The 15,356-nt window shown below is 41.4% G+C and overlaps 1 protein-coding gene across 3 annotated transcripts in view; it reads right to left on the minus strand.

Moving 5' to 3' along the window:
- LRP2 (LDL receptor related protein 2) overlaps positions 1 to 15,356 on the minus strand; it is a 769,913-nt gene that overhangs the window by 135,989 nt on the left and 618,568 nt on the right. For 2 of the 3 annotated variants that reach the window (XM_029605680.1, XM_029605679.1), the window contains 4 exons: positions 9,446 to 9,568; positions 8,191 to 8,319; positions 4,076 to 4,207; positions 1,705 to 1,836 (listed from right to left, as the gene is read on the minus strand). In XM_029605680.1, the coding sequence (XP_029461540.1) occupies positions 1,705 to 1,836; positions 4,076 to 4,207; positions 8,191 to 8,319; positions 9,446 to 9,568 (516 nt within the window). Of the gene's footprint in view, positions 1 to 1,704; positions 1,837 to 4,075; positions 4,208 to 8,190; positions 8,320 to 9,445; positions 9,569 to 15,356 lie in introns of those variants that run through there. The other variant, XR_003857363.1, reaches the window with a different exon arrangement.

Genomic DNA, 15,356 nt, shown 5'->3' on the forward strand with positions numbered 1-15,356 from the left:
AAACTCTGGAATTTGTTGCCAGAGGATGTGGTTAGTGCAATTAGTGTAGCTGTGTTTAAAAAAGGTTTGCATAAGTTCTTGGATGAGAAGTCCATTACCTGCTATTAATTAAGCTGATTTAGAAAATAGCCACTGCTATTACTAGCAACAGTAACATGGAATAGACTTAGTTTTTGGGTACTTGCCAGGTTCTTATGGCCTGGATTGGCCACTGTTGGAAACAGGATGCTGGGCTTGATGGACCCTTGGTCTGACCCAGTATGGCATGTTCTTATGTTCTTGCTGGGCAGACTGGATGGTCTGTTTGGTCTTCTGCCATCATTTCTATGTTTCTATAAGTCAGGTGTTTCCCTTTTAAATGTGATAGCTTAAACAATGATTATCTATCTTGGTGAATCCTACTTATGGTTCATCCTCTTGTTTTCATTCAATGTTGACCCCTGAGAAGAAATTCTATCGAATCGCAGCCACGTCAGGTTCTAATTCAGTGCTGATGCGCAATGGCAGCAGTGGTTTGAAAGCAGCCAGGTCTGAATCTGCACTGTAATGCAGTGACGGCAGTGGCTGGTAGAAGCTATGTTTTTTAAATACTATAAAAAATTGTTTTTTGGACATAACAGGTAGATAAGGTGGTTTTGATGATTATAACTTGGGCACCCTTCCTATACTCAGTTACATGTAAACCGATATGATGTACCCATGAATACCGGTATAAAGAATTGTTAAATAAATAAATAAATAAAATAAGTGTGGGTTTGTAAAGGGCCATATATGAAATTTCCACCTTCCCTCCTTTAAAATTTAAGCCCATATTTGAGCAGGATTTAATGATTTTTTGTTTGGGATTGACTTTTTTTTTATATAGGATTACTGTATGAAGCAACATCGGAATGGATTTTGATAGCCCGTGCAGTTGCAATACTTTGTAGCACATTTTCAAAGAGAAACCCTCCCAGGTGGCATCTCTTTGAAAATGATGTCTAAAGGTGTACTTGCAAAGGTTCATTCTGTGGTTGGCCAATCAAAGGCAAAAGAGTAAAAGCATATTTGACCTCTCCTGACCTAAACACAGCCCCAGGAACATCTCCTTGTACCCTGGTAACAATTGCGTATGTATAATCGGACCAAGGAGGGCAGTTTGCAGCCAGGCTGGTCTGCCCAGATAAATGTGGTAAAGTTTTGTACTTATATGTTTTTACTGTATCCCGCCAGGAATGCTAGCGAATACGTGCAGGTTAGAAATGTTTAAATATGGTAAATAAATAAAATAAATTTGCCTGCATTGCAGACTGGCATATGCAAATTTATCTTATGCATATTCATTGTGGATCTTCCTGAAAACCTGACTGCTTGCACAGTTACAGATTTGGGAAGCACTGTATCAGTCCAATAAAAAAAAAAATTCCATATTGCATGAGCTTTAAGACCACATAGGCCCCTACGTCATAATCTACAAATACTCCAGTAGTCTACAAATATGCCAGTCATGTGACAATTAATTGCTCCTTCCACCTCCCTAATAATGCTTAACAGCAAAGAAGCATTTTATACTGGTTTTAAAGAAGCAATGGGAAAAAAGAAAAATGTAAAGCCTTTGTTTTTTTTAGATTTTAATATATCAACAAAATGCAAACTCTAATGATAAAACTACAGGGTAATCCACTTGTGAATGTGGCTTTAAAGAGTTGCTTTAGTTAGTCTTACCATTGGCTGCACACTGCCGTCCTTGTTGATCGCCAACAGACCTAAAGCCCTCCGCACAGAAGCACTCATAGCTCCCCTTTGAGTTCTTGCAGTCCTGGGGGCAAGTTCCATAGATCTCACATTCATTGATATCTACATAAGAAAAAATAAAGAACTATGCAGGTATTTGAGTTGGTATTTGTCTTTAATTTTTCCTAGAGTTTATTCTTTCAACTCTTTCTTGACATTTTGATCTCCTTGAAAACATTGTAGTGACAGTCACCACTGCAAAAACATTGAGTCAGTCTTTCTGCCATCTATCCTTTTGTAGCGCACATTCTGGAGTGATCTGAGCAGTCTAAGTTGTCACTAAAGTCATTAGAAAAGCTTTCCTGTGGAAGTGACATGCTTGAGCCTGGGGAGGGAGAGAAGGAAGACCATGATCTCTCCTGGGGTGGCCCCTGTTGGCTACCAAGAGGATGCGCTCAGAAGAGACTTCCTTCCAGCCCTCAGACCTGTAAGGATATCTTTGCCACTCAGCCATGCCATCTGACTTGGGAGTCTTAAATATTGAGGGAAACGTCACCAGCTGCACAGTAGAGGGGCAGAGTTCTGATGGTAAACTGTGAATTTTCATTTCAAAGTTAAAGCAATTTCATAATTAGGAGAGATTAATTTTCAGATGTTTACCCACACAAAAACATGGTTTGAAAATTTATTTTCCCTCCCCCCTCCCCCCCAGAGTAGGCTGTTTAAAAATTGTCCCCTAAACATGAAAGGGAAGGAGAGAAATATATTTTGAGAATAAATACTTAACAGATCTTGAAATGATCATGTTCTGTATAATCTTTATATTGTCTTTTTTTTAATTAATATTTTATGTACATTGTCATTTTTTTTTTTTTAGAAAGCAGTTATGTGAATCTAGGCTTTATTGATCTACTGATCTTTTTTTAACAGAAACTTCTTTCTACAGTGTCATCCCTTATTGGCTGCACTGCACACATGTGGTTGCTGTGATACTGCAAGGTAGAATCATGCACTGTGGTGTTCTACAGGCAAATCCAAATTTTATGTGATTAAAGACAAAGCGCATATAAAACAATATCTATTACTGAAAACTAATTGTATGATATGTTCACAAATTGCTACGATTTTAAAATCAAAGATGTCTCCATATGCTTTAGTCCCATAGATAATAAATAGACAATTGTAGGAAAACAAGAAAAATTGTATCCATCAAGAGAAAAGTCTTCCAAGACATCTGGATAGACTGTTTTTGTCCTTTACACAGAATGCTCGCTTTACTCGCCAACCTTTCCAAATACTCCCTCCCCTCCTTTCTCTTTCCTATTACTTATTCCTTCTCCTCCTCTTTCTCATTCCCTCCACACCCCACACTCCTATGATCCATCCTTCTCTCACTCACCTCCTTCTCTCCCTTCCACACTCACCCCTCCCCTTCCTTGTCCCCACTAACATCTTCCATTCACTTTACTTACCTCTCCCCTCCTTTCCCCCTTCTCTCACCCTCATCTTTCCTCTCCCATTTCTCTTACACCCAATTTTCCCTCCCCTTTCAATCCCTTCTCTTCTGTTTCCTTTACATTCCCCCTTCCCTCACTGTCCTCCTTTCATTTACCTCTCCCCTCCTCTCTCATCCCCTCCCTCCTCTATTACTCTTCTCACACACCCTTCCCTCCTCATCCTTCTCACTTACATTTTCCCCTCCTTTCCCTTCTCTCTCTCTCATCTCCTCCCTTCCTTTCCCTTGCCTCCCATTCACTCTCTTTCCCATCTTATTCTCTGGTGGGGGGTGGAGATATGGGGGTAGGATGCTGGGCTTGATGGACCCTTGGTCTGACCCAGTATGGCATGTTCTTAGGTATGGTGAGGTTCCCTCCCACACCAAATTTCACTTTTGCCCACTCACTCTCTCCCCTCCCTACTGTACTGCAACCCACTGTGCAGTCAACAGCTTGGAGGGATTTCAGAGAGTGAGCTGAGACAGCAGAAGGACAGCATGATTTGCTTGCTGGTTTGTGGTTTGGCTTTTCTCCCTTCTTCAGCTGATGGGGCTTGGGCTCCCCATCAGTCATTTGTTTACTGACAGTGCCACTCTTCCCATCTTTGGATGTTGGGGCCTGGGCTCCCTGTCAGCAATTTCTTCATGGCACTGCCACTCCTCCTGTCTTTGGCTGATGGGGCCTGGACTCTCTGTGAGTCATTGTTTTATCTTAACTGCTGCCCCACCCAAGGCAATAAAAATGTTAGCGGCTCCTATGTGAAGTCATGCATGCACATGCATAGAGACTTGCCACGATGTTCATCCAGCACCCTATTATTTTTATAATATGGAGAGAAGAGAGAGAAATAATGCTATAGTACTTACCATCACAAGAATTTGTGTCCATATCGCTGGTTCGATATCCAGGCCGACAGGAACAGATAAAGCCTCCCCCACTGAGGTTGGTACAGTTATGTTCACAGATATTCTCTGCACAAGTTCTCTCTGTTCCTCTGTCTGAAAAGATTCACATTTTACAAAGAATGAGACAACATAAATTCAATATGAAATTATGTACTGAATGCATAAACCACCTGTTATTTCCTTGTATTGGCAATTTACGACAATAAATGTGTTCAACAGGAAAACTTCTTTGGAAATTCTTTCGCTGCAAAAAATGTAAAGCTTGCATATAATTATTTAACAAAATGCAGTGTCAGACAATTCTTCTTTGAAAGTTTTTCCCCTCTTTGATGAATTATTTATATTTGAATCATTAATATTCTTGCATATAACAAATTATTCTGTGTGAGGTGTGCATAAGGAACAAGCAGCAAGGTGGAAAATTATGCAGGAGAAAAGGGGAATTAATGCAACAGCTAACAATGTTAAACAATTCTTCCCTAAAAGGTGAATTTTAAAAGCCCTATGCACACAAAGCTGGGAGATATGTGCAGAAGTTGGGCTGGCGCATGCCATGTGGATTTTAAAAGGCGCCGCATTCGCGTTTCTCTCTCGGCACATGTCAAATAAGTTGAAAAAAGGAGCGGCGCGTGGGTGTGTTCTGGATGGGGAATGGGTGGGACATGGGTGTTACAGGAATTTAAAATGAAATGTGCACATATTTATGCGCAGAAGCGCATGCCAGAATCCCCTGTCGCGTAACTTTATTACTGCTATGGATGGCAAGTGAGTAATAAAAAGCTAGGCTAGTCAGCGGGGTTTTAAGGGTTGGGACTAACAGGGTAAAAGGGAGGCTATTTAACTAGGGGTTTTAGGAAATCCTATCCTTTATCTGGGCGAACTGGGAATGAACTGGGGAAACTGGTAATTCTGTCAGCACGTCTTTTAAAATCCCCCCCCCCCCCACTTACACAGTAGAGGCAGCATTTGCGCACACATGCATATGCCCATATAAAATTGCGCGCACATGTACATGCCTACAGCCTATTTTATACCATGCGTGCATATTTTGTGTATATGTTATAAAGCAGCTGTGGCCTATGGCATGACCTGGCATATGCACATACATGTGTGCCCACACGGCTGTTTAAAAATTATCCTCCCTGGTCTCAGTTTCACAATATGTCGAGGTGTGTGATAAATTGTGCACAGGACTAAATCTCCATACAGCAAAGTTGCTGATATGCCAAACCAGTCCAAATAGCATTTTGCAGCCTGAGAATAAAATACTGTGGACTGACTCAGGAAGGGTTCAGGAGTTTACAAAACAGAGTTTTAGATAGTAATCTAGTCATGCAGTAAAACTTGTACTGCATTATGCTAAGTAAACTGGCAACACTCTCATGGAATTGGTCCTATATCATGTATAAAACCAACAGAAATGAGAAACAGGAAATTTTAAATGTCAAAACCAACTTCAACTATTTTGTCCCTTCCCTCTTGTTGACAATTACGGCCCATAAAGCCCTCACCTCAAAAGTGTTTAAGAAAAAACCTGCCACTATAAAAATAAATAAATAAAAAATAAAACTATACTGATTGTGAATGCATCTAGCATAGGTGGGTGAACACCATAACCTTCATCTCAACAATGAACATCAAAATAAAGCAGCAGGCACTTCAGCAGACTCAAAATGTTTGATTTATGTACTTGTTTTCCCAAACAGAAAGCTGCTGTAGTCAAGCAAAATGACAGTTCTTAATAGGTCTGCAACACTGGCTTTTTATATGGAAAGATAAACAAATACAGCTACTGTTTTTGAATCTGCAGTGGTCCCTACTGCTTTGTTTTGATGTCTCTCCTCCAATGTAGTTCTTACAGTCCTGCGGTCATTGTGCTAAGAGACTTATGGCAAGTCTCATATCAATGCAAACTAATGACTTCTTTTTTTTAATGCCTTATCACTCTTGAAAAGCAACATTGAGCAGGTGAGCTGGCTCAAAAGCAGCTCTGCACACTGCCATGTGGTTGGTCCCTGATTCAATCCCTGAGTGTAGTCTTCCACTCCCCAGATCAACTGGCGATAATGCGAAGGCACCATTCATAGCCCATGGTGGGGAAAGAGGGAGTTGTGGTCATTGTTTGATGGTGACACCAGCTGGTCAGATTCAAGAACCAGGACTGCAGGGTTATGAAAAGAATCCTGGGGCATGGCCCCTGACCCAGGATTGTCACTGCAATGACCAGACTAGGTATGTTAAGTGGAGGATACAAAATAGGGGAGCAATTCCTGCGTAGTTGTGAATGAAGGCTCACAGTGCCAGGATCCCAGCCCTCTTTCTGATTGAGCTGGAAGGAAAAAGGAGCAGGAGGAACTTGCTGTGTCGAAAAAAGCAACATTACTTCTCAGTCCACAAACAAATCCATCTAAACTTTAACATGTCTCAAATCAAACTTCTCACCTTTCCTTTTACTGGAAAATCCTTTCCCCACTCTCCATCTCCTTTTTAACATGGCATCCCGTTCTTGCTATTACATAAAACTACTTAATGGTGCCATTCTACACTATTCTTTCTGTTTCTCCTTCTTTATTCAATTACGTGCTAATCTAAGATGTGCAAACTTTGATCCTTCCGCTTTACCCTTTGTGTAGTTTGTACATTTTGTTTACAGAGCTTTATGCTCCTCCTTTTGTAAACTGCTTTGAACATTGATGATGGTCTCCAATAATGATACTGATACGAGAAGGTAGGCAGGTGACAATGTCCTCTCTCTGGATTCTGTAGTAATTTCTTTTATAATAATTTTTTTTTCAAATTTATAGTCTACTTTTGATAACTGGTCAGTTACTTTAAAGTAGTTTCATGCATGTACTGTAAAAGTAAGAATTTCCTTGTCCCCAGAGGGCTTACAAGCTAAGAAGTCTATTTACCTAGCAGCGTTTAGACGTTTACCATGCAATAAACACCTTTGCCACACAAATGTTACCCCTGATAACACTTATGGAAATGACCTGCTTTGCATACAAATACATGCAAAGCAGCTTATTGCTAGGCAATACCACGTAAATAAAATAATGTGGTTTTCTACAAAAATCACAAGCCGTGTTATTTTCTGTAAAGTTAGCTAACTTGTGTCCTGAAGCCTCCCAGGGCCATCCCTTTAAGGGCCCTAGTGGCCCAAATAACCCCTCCAACCCATATAAGCTAAACCACTGGAGGGGGTCTTGAGCCCCCTCCCCCGCCAATTGCCCCATGAGGTGGTCAAAGTAAGTAATAAAAGGTTTAAACTAAATGAAGGCCCCAGGTAGAAGCGCTTGCCCTTCCCCAAAGTCTTCCCTTTTTGTAACACCCCCCCTCTCCAGAACTCATCTAACCTCTTGACCACCCTAGTCCTTACTGGAGTATCCTGGTAGCCCAGGGAGGCCTAGAACACCTCATATGGCCCTATCGTCTGATAGGGCGATGGTAGGATCTCAGTCATCTGGTGACATTTTGAAAAATGGTGGCACTGGACCTGGAGCAATAGAAGGTATCCTGGGACAACAGGGATATTCTGAGGGGGAGCAAGCTAGGTGGGGGGTTGTTTCAAAAGAGGGTTAATTTAAACCTTTTATTACTTGCTTTAGCTGCCTTATGAGGTGGCAAGGAGATGGGACAATGGGTCTCAAGAAATGCCTGGGAGTTGGGCCTATGCTGGAGGAGGTTATTCAGGCTGTTAGGACACTTTAAGAAGATGGTGGGCCTGAGCTGCAGGGCCACCATCACACAGCATTTTAAGGGGAGAACTAACCCTTGGCATTTTACCATGGTTTAAAATATAATTGGATTTACTAAGCTACTGTATACAGCAGTAAATCCTGGGTTATTTTCCATCTCTGGGAAAATGCCCCAGCTTAATAAATCACTCCGTAAGTTTGCACCTGAGGAAATGAAGAGTGAAGTGACTTGCTCAAGGTTACAAGGATCCTCAGCAGGATTTGAAACCTGGCTTCCCTGGTCCGCAACCTGCTACCTAACCACTATAATCAATTGTAATTAAGTAATAAAACAAATGTATCTAATTAAGTAAGTCATTGTAATAAAATGTTACTTACTACAGCCTATTTCATCAGATTGGTCACCACAGTTATCATTATTATCACATACAAGATGTAGAGCAATGCACTTTCCATTTCCACATTTATATTCTTCATCTGTACAGGGACTTGGGGTAGGAGCTCTACCTATATTAAATAAAAACATTTAGCACATTAGCACAGCTGCCTTCAGTACTGAAGAATGTAAGACCAATAATATGATGCATGGAAATATTAGATTTTCATTCAATCTATTCTGTTTTGTTACACTGAAGCAACAAATGCATATTGCTGTGCCCACCCTAACCGTGCCCCTTCTTGGAACAGCTAAACGTATACTGCACATTCAGTGGGGGAGGAGCAATTTTCAAATGGCATTTTTATATGGTCAAACCTGTCTTTATCCATGTAAAAACATTTGAAAATTACCTTCAGGGAGGTTAATTTTCAAAGCCATTTTGGCAGGTAAAACAATGCTTTCACCAGCAGGAAAGGCATTTTACAAAATTACCAACCCTGTATGCAGGTAAACATTCATGTATATGCTAGACACATCTAAGATTACCTGCAATGAGATTACCCGCAATGAGCAAAGATGTTCCTAGAGGTGGAGTTGGGGGAGGGGTTTGCATTTACAAGCATATTTTTGCATTATCAAAGGTTTCCATGGCACTTCCCCCCCCCCCCCCCAAAAAAAAAAAAAACAAAAAAAAAAAACCCTGCAGACAAATTTGCAGGAGTAATTGTGTGTGAATGGTTTTGATGGGATAATTTTTAAAAGGAAAGTGTGTGCCTTTGAATACTAGGGTAAAGAATGCTGATAATGAACTTTGATATTTTGTAGGCCTTTATAGAAGTGCTCCCAAATGTTATAACATAAAACCCTGACACTAATTCTCTGCTATATTTCTAAGATTGTTTTAAAGAGTTTCACTTTGACCCTTTCAGTGTAATCCCCAGCTCTAATCCAGCTTTGTCGTCAAACTGTGTTTTTTTTGTTCTGCTTCACCGTGAGCCTGAAATATCTCTCTGTTACAGATGCATTACTCCTCATGATGAGAGAAGGTGACAAGTGCTAAAGACAGGAATGGCCAATCAGATCACCTGATGCAGTTGTTTTTTGGTATATTCATGCTTATGGCACAAGTATGAAGGGTTGAAACATTTGTGTGTGCACGGTTTCTACATATAGCAGCTCATTAGTGATCAGAGTCTCTGAAAGCTGAATCTAGAACAATATAGGTAATCTAGAACAATTAGATCTAGATCTTACATTGCTCCTCCTTCTCATCACTTCCATCTCCACAGTCATCCATATGATTGCACAGCTCATGCCTGTAGATACAGCGGTTGTTTTCACAGCGGAAACGGAAAGGTGCTTCACAAGGAATATCCACTGAAAGATATACGCATTGTTTTCATATACTTAAGATCACCAATAAGGTATACTAATGTATGAGTTTGAATTAAGTTTTCATACAAGGTAATTTTAAAAAATCAAGCAAATATTAAATTATCAAACTAACTCAAATATATGGCATAATACAAGGAGAACATAACACAAACTGAAATGAAAGTAACACAAAATAGAATATTCAGTGTAGATAATGTTCAGTCTTGACCTGGATTTGAATCCTGACTCAGAATCTATCACATCAAGCCAAAGAAAGATATCTCTTATTATCTGTCTCCTGCATGTCTCAATAACACAGTCTACTATTTCAGTTTCAGCAGGAGTCCTCAGCAGTCTTATGGAGGAAGAAAGAAAGAGGAATAGCAAAATAATAGCGTGATGGTCTGTGATCATTAGAAATGGCAACAGGTACTGTAAGTTTAATAGCATATGGCAGCTGTGCCACAAACATTGGTTACCAGACAGAGACTGTAGGACTAATCAGATGAATGGTGAGCCATTTAAAGGACTTTGATGAAAACTTCCATTTATAACATAAAGCACAGGGATACTGAACCAATTCTATTCAAATTGCAAATTTAGTCCAACAAGTTATGCAAACATTCACATTGCTAACATTCGGCTTAGCACGTACCAGGTTCACAAACGTTGCCACTAGTGGAAACTGAACACCACAATCATCAATCATGCAAAATCTCCTAAATCATTATGGAGGGGAATCATACAGAAGTCAGCTCTTGCAACACCAAAACACATTGCAAAGGTAATCAAATACTCCAAAAAATGCATTGAAAAAATCTACATAAAAATCTTCATTTAAAACAGTTCAAAATTTCACCACATATTGCACATGACATAAAAGTGAAGGGAAACGTGTGTCATCAAATCTTGACAGTGGTCCTTGTTTTGAAGCTATCACTTCTGCCTCATGAAATAAAAGTTGACGTAGATTCTGGAACTCCTCCTAGCATGAAAGAACTGCCAAACGTTGTGTGGACCCATTGCAGCTGAGACCCTTGGGTCTGCATGAAAATGAGATTACATTGTCAGGATTTGATGATACAGTTTCCTCTTCTATTTTACATCATGTACAATATATTGTGAAGTTTTAACTTATTTTCAATGAAAAATTTTTAATAGATACTTTGAATAAATTTTGGGGGGGCATATGCAGTGGGCATTGGTCTTCCAGGAGGTGACTTCTGCGTGATTTCTCCCATAATGATTTAGCAGGTTACCAGCTTTTTCATGATAAATGTATTGCAATTGTGAAGAACAGTTTCCACTAGTCAATCAGGAACACTTGACTGTTAGTAGGACGAATGTTTGAGAAAGCAAAGTTGCTTACCTGTAACAGGTGTTCTCCCAGGACAGCAGGATGAAGTCCTCACATGTGGGTGACATCAATAGACGGAGCCCTGTCACGGAAAACTTCTGTCAAATTTTCTAGAACTTTTAACCGGCACAGTGAGCATGCCAAGTATGCCATAATCCCTGTAACCACAGGGGTCTCCCTTCAGTCTGGTTTGTAGAGATGTGTGTGGTTTAAGGTTTTCGGGTCGGGCTGCAGTTCAGGTGCCTCGATGAAAATGTCGTTTTCCTGTGGCTCGTTTTTTTTTTCCCCCGGCTATTTTCAATGAAATAAAACCCCCACCCCACCCCTTCAAATTTACTTAATTACAACTCCCTCACTATCCCCATACCCCTTCAAGACTTACTGAAAGCCCTGGTGGTCCAGCGGGGTCCCGGGAGTGATCTCTGCCTCTAGGGCCGTCGGCTGCCACTAATCAAAATGCCACCAGTGGCCCTTTGCCATTTCATGAGACAGGGGCTACCAGTGCCATTGTTCGTCCCCTGTCACATGGAAGGAGTAATGGATGGCCCGTGCCATTTTCTAAGATGGCGCCATCCGTCCATTGCTCCTACCATGTGACAGGGGCCTAACCAATGGCACCGGTAGACCCTGTCACATGGTAAGGGCAAAGGGCCAAAGCACCATTTTGATTCCTGGCAGTCCCGACAGCCCGAGAGTGGAAAATCGCTCCCGGGACCCCCACTGGACCACCAGGGCTTTCAGTAAGTCTTGGGGAGGGATGGGATGTGGGGGGGTTGTAATTAAGTAAATTTGAAGGGTTGGGGTGGGTTTGATTTTTTTTTTTAAATAAATGGGCTCCTCTCCCCTGCGCTAACCCGAAAAACAGTTTTCTCCGAAATTTTGGGGAAAACCCGATCATTTTTCAGGTCCTCCGATCCATGCCGAATGTACATCTCTACTGGTTTGCAGCAAAAGATGCAAGCGAAAAAATACAATAATAAAACGGTTTCGGTCCCAACTTTGCGGTGTGGCGGGTGGGTTTCGTGAGGACTACATCCTGCTGTCCTGGGAGAACACCTGTTACAGGTAAGCAACTCTGCTTTTTCCCAGGACAAGCAGGATGGTGGTCCTCGTATGTGGGTGATTAGCAAGCTACAGGCTGACTCATATTTATTTGGACCAACAGCATACAACTTGTGCAACAGGCACAACAACTGGTGTACTGTTGGGGAAAAATGAGGCAGCCTGAAAATCACAGAGATGGATGTGGAAGGAGGTGAGATTATACTGGAAATAAGTTTCTTCAAGATGGATTGGCCAAATGCAGAGTCCTGACATCCTTCCTTGTCCAGGCAGTAATGTGCTGCAAATATGTGAAGAGAGCTCCATGTTGCAGTTTTACAGATCTCAGCAATCGGTACTGAACAATAGTGTGCTACTAACGTTGCCACGGCTCTTACTGAACATAAAAACATAAGAAATTGCCATGCTGGGTCAGACCAAGGGTCCATCAAGCCCAGCATCCTGTTTCCAACAGAGGCCAAACTAGGCCACAAGAACCTGGCAAATACCCAAACACTAAGAAGATCCTTTGCTACTAATGCAATTAATAGCAGTGGCTATTCCCTAAGTAAACTTGATTAATAGCAGTTAATGGATTTCTCCTCCAAGAACCTATCCAAACCTTTTTTGAACCCAGCTACACTAACTGCACTAACCACATCCTCTGGCAACAAATTCCAGAGCTTAACTGTGTATTGAGTGAAAAAGAATTTTCTTCGATTAGTCTTAAATGTGCTACTTGCTAACTTCATGGAATGCCCCCTAGTCCTTCTATTATTCGAAAGTGTAAATAACCGAGTCACATCTACTTGTTCAAGACCTCTCATGATCTTAAAAAACTCTATCATATCCCCCCTCAGTCATCTGTTCTCCAAGCTGAACAGCCCTAACCTCTTCAGCCTTTCCTCATAGGGGAGCTGTTCCATCCCCTTTATCATTTTGGTTGCCCTTGTCTGTACCTTCTCCATCGCAACTATATCTTTTTTGAGATGCAGTGATCAGCATTGTACACAGAATTCAAGGTGCGGTCTTCACCATGGAGCGATATAGAGGCATTATGACATTTTCCGTTTTATTAACCATTCCCTTCCTAATAATTCCTAACATTCTGTTTGCTTTTTTGACTGCTGCAGCACATTGAGAAGACAATTTTAAAGTATTATTTATTTATTTATTTATTTAAATGCTTTTAAAATATACCGACATTCATAGGACATATCATGCCGGTTCACAATCAACATTGTAAAGGAGGAAGAGGAAGTTACAAATAACAGGGAGGGGGGAGGTGGAGCAGTGAAGGAAAAAGGAGAGGATGGGGGTCAGGTGACAGTAAGCGCAGAAGTTGCGGGAAGGAGAAAGGTAGTGAAGTGCTAGGGGAGAGAGAAATTGATAGGAACTGTGTTAAAAAACTGAGAATAAAAAATTAACAAATTTACAAAATCAGGAAATCCCTAGGATGCATCAACGGATTAGAAGGGGTAAGGGAATTGGAAGTGGCAGTGGAGGGGGTTTAGGTCTGATTGGAGTCAGGGTATGCTTGTAAGAAAAGCCAGGTTTTGATGCCTTTTTTGAAGTTGGGTAAGGAAGGTTCAAGGCGGAGATACGTGGGAAGAGAGTTCCAGAGGGAGGGGCCGGCTATGGTAAAGGCTCTCTCTCTGGTAGTGGAGTGGTGTGCTATTCTGAGGGGTGGGATGTGTAAAGTGCCCGCCGTGGAGGCTCTGGATGGACGATTGGATGTACGGAAACGTGGTGTTTCCTTGAGCCATTCGTGGTCATTTTTGTGAAGCATGTTATGGAGTATTGTAAGGGTTTTGTATTTTATATGGAAAGGGATGGGGAGCCAATGCAGTTCTTTTAAAATGGGTGTGATGTGTTCTCTCTTACGAGAGAACTATGAACCCTAGATCTTTTTCCTGGGTGGTAGCTCCTAACATGGAACCTAACATCGTGTAACTACAGCAAGGATTATTTTTCCCTATATGCGAAACCCTGCACTTGTCCACATTAAATTTCATCTGCCATTTGGATGCCCAATCTTCTAGTCTTGCAAGGTCCTCCTGTAATGTATCACAATCCGCTTGTGATTTAACTACTCTGAATAATTTTGTATCATCCGCAAATTTGATAACCTCACTCATCGTATTCCTTTCCAAATCATTTACATATATATTGAAAAGCACCGGTCAAAGTATAGATCCCTGAGGCACTCCACTGTTTACCCTTTTCCACTGAGTAATTGACCATTTAATCCTACTCTCTGTTTCATGTCTTTTAAACAGTTTGTAATCCATGAAAGGACATTGCCTCCTATCCCGTGACATTTTAGTTTTCTTTTAAGTCTCTCATGAGGGACTTTGTCAAACGCCTTCTGAAAATCCAAATACACTACATCTACCGGTTCAGCTTTCTTTTTTTTTTTTTTTACTGAGTGCGCCTTCACTCATCCCTGAAGAGGAAAGCCTGCTTTCTCATAGCAGAATTTGATACAGTCTGCTAGCCAGTTGGAGAGAGTTTTTTTTGCCCACTGCAACACCCGGTTTGTTTTTATTGAAAGAAACAAAGAGTTGGGTGGATTTCCTATGGACTGCAGTGCGGTCTAGGTAAAATGCAAGAGCACATTTACAGTCCAAGGTGTGTCAAACTTTCTTGCCCTGGTGAGAGTGAGGCCTTGGGAAAAAGGTGGGCAAGACTATAGACTATTTCAAATGAAAATCGGTTTCCACCTTGGGAAGAAATTTAGGGTGAGTAGAGAGGACCACTCGGTCATGGAGGAACCTTGTATAGGGTGAGTATACAACAAGTGCTTGTAACTCACTAACCCTTCGAGCAGAGGTAATGGCTACTAGGAAGAGAACTTTCCATGTAAGAAATTTATATCACAGGAGTGCAAAGGCTCAAACGGGGAACACATGACTCTTGTAAGTATAACGTTTAGGTCCCATTCAGTACCTGGTGGCTGTAGAGTGGGCTTAAAGTGTAGTAGGCCTCTCATAAACTGACTCACAAGGGATTGTGCTGTTATTGGGGCATCCCCTACTCCCTTGTAGTACGCTGAGATGGTTCTGAGGTGTACCCGTACCGAGGAAGTCTGGAGACCAGAGTCTGAAAGGTGCCAGAGATAGTCTAATAGAGATGGAGTGGGGCAGAAAAAGGGGTCGATACCTTTTTGCGTGCACATGGTAAATCTAGTCCACTTAGAAAGATAAGATTTTCGTGTAGAAGGCTTTCGTGAAGTTACAAGCACTTGAGAAACCCTGGTTGAAAGATTGAGTGGTTGTAGGATCAGGCTTTCAACATCCAGGCTGTGAGAGATAGGGTCTGAAGGTTCGGGTGGCGTAGCCTGCCGTGGTTCTGAGTTATGAGATTGGGCGCTGTGCCCAAGCGAATTGGTTC

Source organism: Rhinatrema bivittatum, chromosome 6 (genome assembly GCF_901001135.1).
Source record: "Rhinatrema bivittatum chromosome 6, aRhiBiv1.1, whole genome shotgun sequence".
Taxonomy (NCBI): Eukaryota; Metazoa; Chordata; class Amphibia; order Gymnophiona; family Rhinatrematidae; genus Rhinatrema; species Rhinatrema bivittatum.